This window comes from Dermacentor andersoni, chromosome 2 (genome assembly GCF_023375885.2).
Source record: "Dermacentor andersoni chromosome 2, qqDerAnde1_hic_scaffold, whole genome shotgun sequence".
In the NCBI taxonomy this organism is placed as follows: Eukaryota; Metazoa; Arthropoda; class Arachnida; order Ixodida; family Ixodidae; genus Dermacentor; species Dermacentor andersoni.
Window position 1 is genome coordinate 68,414,593 of NC_092815.1, and position 14,267 is coordinate 68,428,859.

At 41.6% G+C, this 14,267-nt stretch overlaps 1 protein-coding gene across 3 annotated transcripts in view; it reads right to left on the minus strand.

Annotated features, from left to right (window-relative positions):
- Nucleotides 1-1,747: 1,747 nt before the first annotated feature.
- LOC126541921 (neurobeachin-like protein 1) overlaps nt 1,748-14,267 on the minus strand; it is a 137,560-nt gene continuing 125,040 nt past the window's right edge. For all 3 annotated transcript variants that reach the window (XM_050188891.2, XM_050188890.2, XM_050188889.2), the window contains 3 exons: nt 9,268-9,420; nt 8,116-8,267; nt 1,748-4,336 (listed from right to left, as the gene is read on the minus strand). In XM_050188891.2, the coding sequence (XP_050044848.1) occupies nt 4,189-4,336; nt 8,116-8,267; nt 9,268-9,420 (453 nt within the window). In that variant the 3' untranslated portion in view covers nt 1,748-4,188. The remainder of the gene's footprint in view (nt 4,337-8,115; nt 8,268-9,267; nt 9,421-14,267) is intronic.

The window sequence follows — 14,267 nt, forward strand, 5'->3', positions numbered from 1 at the left end:
ATGCGTGGCATTTCATTCATGTTGTGACATGATTGTTATTCATGCCAGTTCCATTTTCAAGCAGATTATATATCAGGATATCCATGACATTAATGAAATTACATGCCTGTTACAAGAATGAGACGAAATGACAAGCACATGCATGTCTTGTCGTTGATGTCATGTCATGCAATTCATGTCATGACAGGCATACAATTAATGTGACATTTATTTCATGTCAGGTCATGTGCGTATGCCATGTCACTCGTACCTAGATATTTATTGAGGTAAAGAAACTACCCCGGCATCTTCATGTCATTCACAACATTCATGGCATGACATACATGCCATGACAAGCATATGATACCATGCATACCATAACATGATATGCTCTTGTATGTATATGATATGCTATTGGGTGTATATGCTATTGTATGTATATGATATGTGATATGACCTTGTATGACATGACACACATGGCATGTCATGAAATCCATGTCAATCCATTTTAGTTCATGCATGCATCTCATTCATATTCTTATATTGAGTTAAAGAAACGACCCTCATGGCATCATGTCGTTCATATCCTTTATGCCATGACGTACATGCAATAAAATATGTCATTTTATTTATGCAACATGTTGTTCATGTTGTGTATGCATGCATGTCGTGCTGCCCTATACCTATTTTGATATATATCCATCTGAAGAAACAATCACGACGTAGGGCGCTAGCTAGCTAGATAGATAGATAGATTCAATATGCCTGAAATTCAGAAAGAATGCTTCACGTTAATAGATTGTTTGGATGAAATAATCTTATTTTTGGCTGTTTCAAACACTATGCATCGCTTACTTGACCATGTTTTCAGAGGGCTAATTTACTTGTTGGCCCATGTTTATATGGTCACACTGACTCAATCAAGGGCAGGCTTTCAAATGTTTCCTGTTGAATATTGCTGTTCAAGGCTACCATACAGTAAACAAGGCAGGCCCATCAACTATTCTGGCTATTTTCCTTCTACTATATCTAAATATGGACATTTATCAACATTTTCTTCATTACAGAGCCCTTTTTGTTGTAAATGTTCACCTAAATATTTCATTCTGGTTTGTGTTGTATTCCATGTTTTTCTAGCTCTCTATGCACACAGGAAGACTGAAAAAAATGGCCAGGCTTAGCTTGGTTAAGCCAAGAATGCGTTGCATATTGCGCGGTCTTTTTTTTTTTTTTTTTGAGAGCAAGGTATTGCTTGGCGGCACTCGATTTTCTCGGCAATACTTGGTTATACTTGGATTTACTCGGTAATACTTGGTTTAGCTATTTTAATTCTTGGTCATTCTGTGTGCAAGCACCAGCAGTGAGGCGAGAAGTGCTGTAGCGGCTATATACGTGGTTGCCGGTGAAGCTAATGCAGAATGTACAAACGCAGCTCCAGCACCGGCTACAACGGCGTTGGAGTCAGGTGGTGGCTGCGGCCGCGCGCGACAGCGCAAGTTGGGGCCCAGCTTTTCCTCCGTGATGTCACGCGCCGGCGCAGCGCCCCTAGCGGGAGGAGCGGGAGTCAAGTGGTGGCTGCGGCCGCGCCCGACCGCGCGAGTTGGGGCCCAGCTTTTCCTCCGGCTGTCGTGACGTCACGTCACGTGGTTGCGCTAAAGGTCAATGGTGGCTGCCCGGCCGCGCCCAAGGGCTGAACTGAGTGATTGCAATATGCAACGCATAAAAAGGTCCAATGATTATGCAGGTATGAGCACAGGGAACGAGGACATTTCAGTTGCAATAGTTTTATTCAGATATGTTTCTATTAAATAAATTGCAGTGTCCGGCATCCTCCACGGCGTATTTACACAAATGTACAGAGTAAACTGTAAACAAGGCTTCTTCTCATCTTAGGAAAACAATAAACGCCAACTGGTATATGTATACATATATATATATATGTATGTAGATATAACAACCATTAGTATAAAAAAACACAACAATTAAACATTAGGTGCAATCCCTCTTTTTGAAGAGCTTGCTTCCTGTGAGCCTGTTCTGACTGACTCCCACATCAGACACTCTGCATGTGCATATAACATTGCATAATGTGACTACAACAATATACTCTTCTACAAAAAAAGCAGCCTCAAGCAACGCTGGCTCTTAAGCACTCTTGCTGTGTAAGTACACTGCCCTTTGTAGAATTCGTCTCAGCTTTGCTGACACAACATTCAACTTCTAAGAGTAGTGAAGTCCTCTTAAATGTCTAACTCTCAAAAGCAAAAGTATCATTGGTGCACTAGCCAACACGCTGTCAATGACCTTGGAATGATGCAACAAAAGCTGGTAGCAAACAGCCTAGACCTTGCAAACACTAGAGTAGTTCTGTTTTCCAACATTCTCGTAATGCCTCAATTACGTTTTTCTATGAAAGGCATTGTTGAACTTTCTATTATTTTCATTACTAAATACTTAGCACCATAGCATACATGACGATTCATTGACTTGCTGTGAGTAACCTAACACGCCTTGTTAGGCTACCACAATGAAAAGCTCCTTCATAGCCTTACATTATACGTAGCTCACAGCAGTCCAACCATGTTGCTAAACTATTTTACCTTGCCTTAATATTTAATATACGTGAAATAGATAGAAAGCTAAGACTGTGCTACCGCATCCACAATAATAGATATCGCTGCAAGCTGGTACTCCACAGGTGAAATTTCACTCAACCTGCTTCCGTTAACTATTATTAAAACTGTGAAAATTTTCCCAACAGGGTATGGTACTAAATTCGCTACGCTACAGATATACACTGGTAATTTGTGTATGTACAACTTAATTGTGTCGCAGTCTAGGCTATGTGTACTTGTGGTCTGGGCACTGTACTCTGTACAATACAGTTGTAAACAGCTAGAACTTCACAGTTTGTTTTGCAGCCACTGCCTGAAACTATGGCATGTGTGGAACATCCCTATTCTGTATGAGACAGATCACTGTGTACTGTCATCTCTATAATAGTTCCTCGCAGACAACCTCCCACGCTTCGTCCTTACTCTCATGATTGAAATATTAAACAAAATAAGACAGAAGAAACCTGTAACAGACCAAGCAAGGAAGCTGACCTAACATCATAAAAATGCAGATAGGTCTAAAAAGAGAAGCTAGCTACATCAAGCCTGAAATATATGTGACAGTCAGTGGAAATACTCACATGGACAGGTTACATTAGTTCTTTCCCTATTTTGTGCATCGCTAGTCACTTTCACGTAATCTAACAGAGGTGTGAACTTGGGCACAGTCTTAACAAATCTAAACTGCAAGTCATTAGCACAACGCTGACGACTGAGTCAAACTAATAAATGAGCCCATTTAAAGTGACACAAGAGAGTTCATTCTCATTGCACTTTCTTCAAAAGGCCTGCTTTGAAGAATTGCATGCACCCCACATACAATTTGACACAACTAACATTGCACAGCTTCACTTTAAGTGCATGCTTTCACAGTACATGCCATACGAGTTCATTGTACGTAAGTGAGATAGTGTCAAATGTACGCAAGGTTCATGTGGCCACATCTGATACAATGTCTTGTCATTCCTGCTTGCATTAGTATAGTATATCAAACGTCAGTATATGTATATATATATATAGCTTCAAGCAATACTTTGCACCTGAAAATTGCTCTATGGTGCAGTGCATCACAGGAACAGCAAACAAACATTAAACTGCCTGCAGAGGGCACTACTGTATAGCACTTTCAAGTGCGACAACGCTATGCAATGTGCAATGCAACACAGCAAAACTCCTTGCCATTAAGCATCGGCCATCTTCTCAAAACAGTGAGAGAGAGAGAGAGAGAGTGTGTGTGTGTGTGTGTGTACACACACATATATATATATGGCTTTCACAATTTAGTAAATAAGTGTGCTAAAACAAGTGATCACACAGTTTCACTGTCACAACCAGTGGTGCCAACAAGATAAAAGTAACATTGTTAACAAAACTAGTGCAATTAATAATTAAAACCTTGCACGAGCCCTTGCAATGCTCTCTGTGCTACTCTGGTGCCCCTTGCAATATAGTAGTTACCTCTCTGTTTGTGCTTAACGTGGAAACCACAATAAGTGTACTTCGTGGGGCAAATGTCGGGGAAGATTGACAGTTCCCTTCCAGGCACCTAGGTCTTGAATGCAGAGGGAGCTCTTGAGTCAGGCGTCGGAATTATTCAGGAGGAAGAACGAAGTGACGATGTCGAGATTCCGATGACGACGAGTTTCCCATCACTTAGGCTGCAGATGAGGTGCGAGTTGGTGGGTGTGCGGGCCACTGTCAAAATGGAGGAACACAGTGGCAGCGAAACCTTTTCGGCCAAGCTGCAGACAGAGTGAAAAGAACCCATAGCATCATATTAAAAAACTGTTTTAGTCAGGAAAGACAACGTGTACAATGGTCACGCCCTTCACTTGAAGCATATTATGTGCAAGAGTGAAGACACTTTTGGTACAGTAAGCCACAAAAGTTTAATGAACATGAGTATTGGGAAAAGCCAAGTTATCTCGAAGCCTAGGCACATAGCCTTAAATTCAAGATTTTTATCCATAACTGCTTTTGTGACCTACACTGTGATCCATTAATATAAGCACTATGCTTCAACTGAACAGAAATATGCATCTGTCGTGGAAGCTGTGTCCTGTACGCTTTTGTGAAAGACTGTACATATGGGAGGCACACCAAGTTATACGGTTTTCTTTTTAACCTAGACTGGCACCAATACCACTCCCATTCACTGGAAAAAGCCTAGTACTATAAAAAGAAGGTTCAGTGGTGTGTCTTCATTCAACTAAATTGAAATCATTTTTCTGAAAGCCACACGATCTTAAATTCAATTCAATTGTTTAAAATCCGGTAACAACATACAGTAAAACCTCATTAAACCATACCCGCTTAAACAGTAGTTTCATTTTAAAAGTAGTAAAGTCAAATCCCCGACTCAGAGGCCACTGAACATAACGTGTTTTGTATCCGCATAAACCGTACCAGCATACGTATCGGTTAACATGTAGTGTTTACACTTTTTGTCGTGCAAACACGGCAGCGCGTCGTCTCTATTGGGCGGCCCGGCAGAACAACAAGCCTCAGAAATCAGAACAACGGCCTCCAAGCACCCTGTGCATTTGCGCGTGAAGCCACGTCAACATCAACATCATCTCGGCAGCGTGCAAGAGAGCGTTGTAGCCTGTTGTGGCATCATGCAAGCGAGGACTCGCGTCATGCCACAGCTTGGATAAAAAAGTTGCCGGGTGCTCAGCATAGAAGAAAAATTAGACATCGTTCGTGCTATCGAATGTGACACGAAGTCGGCGCTGGCATGTGACAGAGATCCACTGTTGACTACGATGTGTGGCATTTGAAATGCGAAGAAGGTGCTCGGCAGCATTGCTGCGGCCACGAAGAGATGTCGGCTATGAGGTTCGACTTTTCACCATCGTTGCCTCTGTTGTTACCGAAGTGTCGACTAGCGACAGCGATGAGGACGACGCGGAAAGCGACAGCACAGGCGATTCAGGCCCGACAGTGGCAGAAGCTGCGCGTTACGTTAGCCTCATGAATGCAATCATCGCGACAAGAACAGCACCCCGCAATAAAAAAGGCGCCCCGCGACTTCTGCAGCGCTGCCACCCGCATGCACGGAGAACATGCAACGCCAACGAGGAATCTGCCATGCGAGTGTTTGCCGAGAAGAGGGGGTTGACTGAAAAGGTGGCTCTCAGCTTCGGCAAATTTGAGGCCGCTGTCGTCGCTGCTAGGCCGCTGCGACATCAAACGAAAATAAAACTTTTGTCGAGCGAAGTGAATAAATACCACACATTTTTTTCCCCTTTCATCGTACTCTCTCTGAGTTGCGTTTTTGACAGGTAAGTGGGTGATCTCATGCTACTTCGGTTAAGCAGTACTACCATTTAGTACATACTTTTTCCGAGCTCCGGCCAACTACGGTTTAACGAGGTTCGCTGTACCACCTTACCCACTACAATATAAGTGCAAGAGTTTGAAGTGGCTGTCACGAAAAACTAAGCAAAAACATGTCATTCGGGTGTAAGGACAGCAACAATACCACCTACACTGAGCTCCGAAATCGAAACCTCACCATATTTTTTGTAAAAGGCTTTTTTAATGTTGCTAGTTTCATTTATCAACAATTACAGCTGAATACAGACACCTGCCTAGTTAAATGCTGCCAACACCCCAATAAAAATATTACTGAAATGAGTGTAAATTGATATGTAGAGAAAGGAAATGGAAAAACAAAACAAAACAAATTAGGCTTTCAATAATATCAGAACATGACAATAACAGAACATGCACTCAATGAGGCACAAGGACTTTTATGCACATGTAAGAGCTGTTGTTTGAAACAATGTTTTGCTCAATGCCATTTACTTTTGTTGCATGCATTAAGGAAAAAATTGAAGAAATTCACCCTGAATGCTACCTTTAGCTGAATAAGTCAATATGCTCCTGTTACCTTAACTGCAGCAAAATAAGCAACAGACAGAGCAAGAAAGTGAGATATAAAAAAATTATGCCAATCCCATGTACTGTGGGAATCTATGTAAGCGAAGCTTTCTGTGCTGGTTGCTTTTATTGGTGATAATTAGCAGTGATGTTGACGGTGAAAGCTTGATTTCTTCAATGTTTAGTCTAACATGAGAGTGGTGAGCTGATGTCAAGTTCTGCCTTGCTTGCACCACTGCTGTTTGTCTGTGTAGTACACAGAACACAGGCAGAGACATTTGCTAGAGGCGTTGTTGTGCGCCATATTTCATAACCTCTGAGAGGGTTTAGCATTGTTATTGCCTCACATGGCACATCGTCATCGTGGCAGAAGTATTAAACTTGAATTGGATTATGGGTCTGTACGTGCCAAAACCACAATCGGATCATGAGGCACGCCGTAGTGGCGGACTCCGGACTAATTTTGACACTATCGTGTTCTTTAACGTGCCCCAAAATATAAGTGCACATTCGCCTTCTATTTCGCCCCCCTCGAAATGTGGCTGCCACGGTTGAGATCATATCCGCGACCTCGAGCAGTGCCATAGCAGCAAAGCTACTGCGGTGGGCACAGAAATGTTTATTTGACGTGCGACCGCTTCCGTAGTGTTGCCTGGACCCTGCGGTGCGCTTTAATTAATGTGGTTCTGCTTCTGCCCGCTCTGCGTAAGTTGCCCGCTTGACATATTTGCATGGTGTTCATTTTCCAGAAATAGTAGAAACATACTGTACTAGACCTTGAACTTAAGTTTATCCGGTTTCCCCGCAGCTGCTGTCATGTCTATAGCAGTAGCGTTTCCTTGCCTTCTCACGTCACCTCAATCCCCCCCCTTCCCCTTTTGTATGGGAACTGCCTCTTTTCCCCTATCCTCTCTACAGTTCTATCTCTGTCCCCTCTGGACTAGCATGTTAGTAGAAAGGTAAGCGATGCAGTTTCTGCAATGCTCTTTAGGGTGTCACGAATAATTACAGCTGTCAAGAGGCTAATGTGGCAACAGCCCGGGAGCTCCAGAGGGCATTGTGCATATTCGATGCGGTGGAGTTCAAACGAGTTTCTCGCATCACCTTTCCTCTCTGCCTCACTCCTGTCATGTATACACACGCTTTGAACCACCCCCCAACGCGATGTTCCAGACAGCAGCAGCAGCAGCAGTGGGAAAGTCGAAGGAAGAGGCAAAGAAAGCTTCACTTTAAAAAACAAAACAAAAAAAAGCAGAAAGATTTGTGCACGAGAAAAATTTTGGTGCAATCTTGCACAAGACCAACCTAAACCTGAGCAACTTCAAGGAATGTGCAGCAGCATGACGTATGTAAAATCACCACTGCTCCTCTGTCATCTCAGTGGGTTGCCTAAATACTTTTTCAATACTTGCAAACAACTTGAAGTGCAAAAAAGAAAAAAAAAGTGCCCCAATATTTCGGCGGTGGCATGCACTTGTAATCAAACCTCTTCTGACCCTTTGCACTCATGCAGGCAGTACAGTGAACCGATATGTAGGCTTTGATACATCCCATGCATGAAGAGAACCCAAAAGCCATGTAGTGAACTTGTAACAGTTCACTCTTAGATACATTGGTAAGACACGAGGGCACCCACCCAAACAGTTCATAGATGACAAGCAGTCCCTCTTCGTCACCCGTGATGAGATAATCATCACAAACAATCATGTCCGAAATGGCCCTTGCCACCTCCTTCCTCAGCAAGTACTTCCCATTGATAGTGTACAGGTGGAGCACGTAACCAGATTTCTGAAAGATCAGGTGCAAAACACTAAATTCTTAGCATAAATAATGTCATGTATGCTCTGCAAGAACTCACTAAGAATACAAAATACTTTCCAATGCTGTCTCCTGTACAGAAACATGAATAAATATGCAAAGCAGGCCACTACTATTAAATTACAGTGAAAATTCCAGGATGCAGAAAGACAACAGCTTGACTACGTTTCTAGTGAAAGTTACTAAGCACTGCTACTGTTTACAGCCATCTCCCAAAACCCCAAAAATAAACTAATAAAAGCCATACTTTGCAATGTAAGAGAGAGGCTTTCGTAAAAAAAAAAATAGAAAAAATACTAAACAACTTACTAATAAAAAGTGCACTTCCAAAGAACTTGTTGGCAGACTAAAACTTGGCAAGTTGCAACTTCCAGAAGCAACATACTGATACCTTTAATGGTTTCAAGCACACTTCAATGTGCTGTAAAATAGTGAATGAAGTACACAAGTCTTCGCCACAGAGGTCATGAAAAATTTTTTTGAGTAGGTTATGCTTCTTATAATAATTAAAGCATCAGCACTTTCACTTGCCAAGATGGCATTACTGAAGCCTTCAAGTAACAGACCGCTGCTTCTAGCAAAAGATTTGTCTGCAGATTTGCTGCAAAATATTTCATGCAAAAGCCACTGACAGTGGTTGATCAAGCAATAACTCTGGAGCGAATGTCTCGACAAGGAGACTTGTCTTTGTCAAGACAACACCAAGAGTTGCTGCCTTGACAAAGAAAAGCCCCCTTGTCAAGATGTTACTACAAGACATCCTTTGATCAGCTACTGCTGCTCAAGACTAAATCTTCCTGTGAACCTCGATCTTGTTTGGATAATTGAGAAAGTGTAACACAGCTTAACTTCTGTAGTCCCTTTAATCACAATCTTAACACAGGGACTTCTTATCTGTCCTGCTGTAAAATCGTGAAAAAGACAAGCCTTGCATATCCTTGCTATGCTAACTTTAAGCAGGCCCACTGACCAGGAGCGCTTGAGGATCCGGGCAGCTGTGAATGCAGATGAAACCCAGGTGCGACACAGATAGCAGTGCCACCTGCTCGGGCATGTCACCGGGAAGCCGTAGGGTGTGCAAGAAGTGGCCCTCACGCACACTGTGGACATTCACAGTTCCATCCTACAAGCATCACAACGACATGTTTGATGACAGATACGAAAATATGATCCCACGGTCAGGCACACATTCATTATAAACAATACGGTCAAAGTACTCCTTAATCCATTAAGCTCCCAGTGTGACCATATGGTCATGCAATTCCATACTCACCATTTCAATTCACTGTACTATATATAGTATACTATTCACCTTTTTTTCCTGTCCCTTTTTCACCTTGTATAGCTACAGGTGAAAATCCAACATTAATTGATTACTTGCTTGCTTGCTTGATTGATTGATTGATTGATTGATTGATTGTGGTTAAAAAGGTTTTAATATTTCTTGGAGTTGTGGTGTTTAAAGGATTGTAAGTTACTTTTGCAAACTGCAAACTATATAGCAGGATATATCAATTGTTGGGCCTCAATTGTCTCAAATTAAAAGGAACTTAACATTATAAATGTGTTCGTAAGAGCACGCTGATGTGGTTATCTTACTGAAATCCTGAGCTTATATAAAGACACTATGAGCAAGACTCCAAATGTGTAGTAAATATGTTGCCTTTCAAGAATGTTTGGAGCAAATCAAATTAAGTTTTATTCTAGAATGAGTGTATTACCTTTTGAGTCACCCCATGGCCACAATGGTCCTTAGGGCTCCCTATATAATTAGAGTTGTGCAACTATATTCGAAACTTCCTAAAAATAAATCGAATATGATGCTATTCGATTGGCTCCTCAAATCAAATATTCACCATTTGCAAATGGAGACATTTTTCTAATAGTTTTACAATAGTTTTTGAATACTTCACAATGCCAGTTGAGCCTGATTCATAGGCAGAAAGTTCTCATTTTTCCAGGGGAAAGGGGGGGGGGGGGGGGCGCATGCATGCGTGCATGCATGCACACACACAAACACACACATATATATATTTTTCACACTTGAAGAACTTTCGTGTGATCTCAAAGAATCATTCGCTAAAGTGGCCTTACATAAGAATTTGCAAGACCTCATAGTAGGAGACAGTTCAATTTCACAGCCCAAGTCCTCTCACACCACCAAGCATCTGGCGTCTCTCGGTGGTGCGAACTTCCTTCGTGTAACTGCTGCATACTTCGCAATCACTAAAACTGCTTCGCCTTTCCGGCAAAAATGCAGCCTCTGTGTCTCGCTCTTGTTTTTTTTTCTTTTGCTATGAGTCCGAGTACAAGCACTGCTGTGCATGACTGCTGTTGATTCTGGTTTCAAATGAATCCGGCTTTGCCTCATTTCGGTTACTGAGTGAATTATACAGGGTGACCCAACTATTATGCGTCAAGACTTAAAAAAAGTACTATTGCGTTACTCTAAGAAAATCTAGTGCATATTACAGCATAGCAGCCGCCAGTAATTTTTTCGTTACTGAGAATTAATTAGATTATAGTTACTTACCTAACTCGAGAAATACTGTCCTAATCATCAAAGTATCAATGAGATGTTTGTAGGCGCAGCCAAGGGACATCTAACTGCGGTGTTTTCAGCAACGTAATAATTGCATACTAATTTTTTCTGTCTGGTAAAGAAACTCCACAAAATATAAAAAATACCATGCAACTGCACTCCCACCCGCATCATAAAGCAGCGCCCTCAAATAAGCTGATTGAAAGCAACTGCTTTGCCTGTGGTACAGAAGGAGCACCAACATCAGGTTTTGCAACTTCGCAACTATTCCTTCCTCTCATTTCTACGTCCCACTTATTATTCATCTCTCAAGTCCGACTGACCCCATTAATAACAAAAGACCCTCGATAACACAGCTGAAGTGCTGCTCTGACCATGCACTTAACGTGAAAAGCAGTGGAATAGGCATAGAACGTTTCAAAATCCCGCCTCTGCTCGCACCACATCGACAGAATGCATGCACAACTATATTTCGTGCCAGAAGCTTCCTTTGGAGCAAAGCCAAATTAAAGTGACGGTTTTCTTTTTTATGAGAGTGTATACATGCTTCAAAACCAGTTTTGTGGCAAAAAATAAAACTGAAATAAACAGGTGGGAAACAACCCACATGTAAAGAAAAGGCAAAACTGATGCTTTCAGAAAAGTAAGTATACCACTTCTAAATGAGCCCAATTGGCAATCGGAACGGCTGCAAAAAAGATCAGATTTCAGTGTGCCCTTATTATCTATGAATTAGTAAACGACATTGGACACCAGCGGCTGCCTAGAGGACTTGTTGGAATAGGTCTCCTTCTGCAGCTACACAGTACTGAGTGCGCTTTATCACATTTTCAGTGGCTTTCTTGATGACCGACACTAGAATTCTGCGGCAGACACCCGTTATCCTTGCCTTGAGCTCATCTGACATACGTCTATATCATGTAAGCATGATCTTTCACGTAAGCCCAAAGAAATAAATCGAGTGGAGAGAGATCAGGTGACCTAGCCGGCCAATTTACAGGCCTGTGCCTTCCAATCTATTGCGCATGAAAAGTCACATCCAGCCAGTTTCGTGCTTGGCTGCTGCTGTGTGCTGGTGCCCCATCTTGCTGATACCGCAGAAGTAGAAGATGTGACAGCAGGACTTGGCTGAGAAACTCATCCACCACTCCTTCAAGGATTTCGTTCACGTAACGCTGTTTAGTCAGCGTGTGATCGAAAAAGATGGGACCGATTATAGCACCGGCATAAATTCTACACCACACATTAAACGACCACTGGTACTGGTGCCTAGTGGATTGGAGTCACTCCAATAGTGTGCATTATGCAAATTTACCTGGCCATTTCTGCAAAAATTGGCTTCATGTGTGCACATGACGTAGCTCAAAATGTCTGGTGACCCATCGGCTTTTGTGAGGACCCAATTTGAGAAATCTACATGATTCTGCAAAAGCCTATCTTCCAAGCATTGGTGCAAGTTAAGGCGGTACGGGTGAAAGGCCGACTGATTTAGAAGCCTCCAAACTGATGACTCGGAAATTGGTACCCGGGCAGCCACGTTCCGCACGCTAGCATGAAGGTTTGAGGCCATAAATGCTAGAACATCCGTGCATAGGCTAGGACTCAAAGATGAAGTCCTCTGCCATTGCTTCTGGAAGCTGCCAGTTTGTCTCAGGCTATCATAATTTCTGAAGATAGTCGATGCGTTTGGTCTACCGCCACACTTCCATGACTCATATATATATATACATGTATATTTGTGGCCTTCCTCTTGTTTCTCTGCAGCTACCAAGGCAAGGATCGTGCTTTCCTCCTGCTCATTAAAGAAAGACATGGCGACTGGGATGAAACAAAACGCACCTTTAAACATTTGCATTCACATTATCAATTTGCTATTGTGGTGATAGGTTCCGTGGCAAAAAATATATATATATAAAAAAATAAAAATTAGAAAGTACCATCTGTGCACTTTATTTACATAAGACAACAGCTATCACAGTTTGTTTCCAACTAACACGAAACATGACATGTTATTTTGGCCAGGATGCGGCAGATAAGGCACTAGCTCGATCATGATGTTTTTTTTTATTTCCTTTATTTCGTTCTGGCTAACTCAGAGGGAGCCTGTTCGAGTGCACTGCTTTATGATGTGGGTGGGAGCACAGTCATGTGGCATTTTTCATATTTACCGGGGTTTATTCATCAGTCGGAAAAAATTTGTACGCCATTAGTACGTCGCTGAAAATACCGCAGTTAGATCTCCCTTGGCTGTGCCTTCAAGTGCGTCATTGATGCTTTGATAATTAGGATAGTATGTCTCGAGTTAGATAACTAATTGCAATTACCTAATTAAATCTCAGTAACAAAAGAATTACTTGCAGCTACTCCACTGTTCTGGAAACAATATGCACTAGGTTTTCTTCAAGTAACGCATGGCTGTTTTTTTTTTATATCTTGGTGCTTGATAGGTAATTGGGACACCTTGTATATATTTATGACCTCTGCATGCAAGTGACGATGTTTCCATCCCGAATAAACATTGTAAATTATTAGAAGTTTTCTTTTTCATGAGTTGTTAGCATTGCTTACTGGAAAGAGAAGCAATACTGAAACCCATATCATTCACATGCATTTCACACACCGTTGATAAAAGAGTATGCCAAAGGGGTCACTGAAGTCTAAACGTTATTTTTTTTTTATTCAGGGTCAAAAAAGCCGACAAAGCAATTAAAAGTGAGGTGAGCATACAGTGACATATTCATTCTCCAGGCATAGGCTATTCATACGTTTAGAAATATTTCCTAATTGGCTACCATAATTCTCTTTCAACAATGTAATAAACTTCGTCCTGTGTATATATTTAAATAGATGGTATATCTGTATGGTGTTTACAGTGGAAATTTAAAACAATGTTGAAGTGAGAAAATACAGATGAGGCAGCTGCCGCTGGTGCTTCTAATGTGCTTGTCCTCCTATTGTCAGGATTTGCAGAAATAAAGCAAAAATATGAATTAAAATTCTTGCACATTCACGCCAACCAATGATGCAGTTAAATATTAGCCAGAATAAAATTTTAAGTGAAAAGGTCATGACAAGTCAAAAGAAACTTCAAATGATGCGGGTGACATAACTCTGGTGTTGTCGGCGCTGCCGGGGGGATTAAGTTATTTTTTCACTCCACTATAGCTGCACCAACATGCATTTCCGTTCTAGTCTAGAAAGTATACACAGAGGCCAATGAACTCATAAGACTGACTTTTAAAGCTTCTATCTAATAATGCACGGTCACACATGCTCCAAAGAAACCAGATTATTTGTTTATAATTAAGGCTGCAGCCACTGCATGCTTCATTTGAGCTTTTAATAAAATATATTTTATAATATGCAGTGTAATAACAGAAACTTTGTGATGTAGCTAATATTGGGATGTCAACACTGTTTTATTGTAA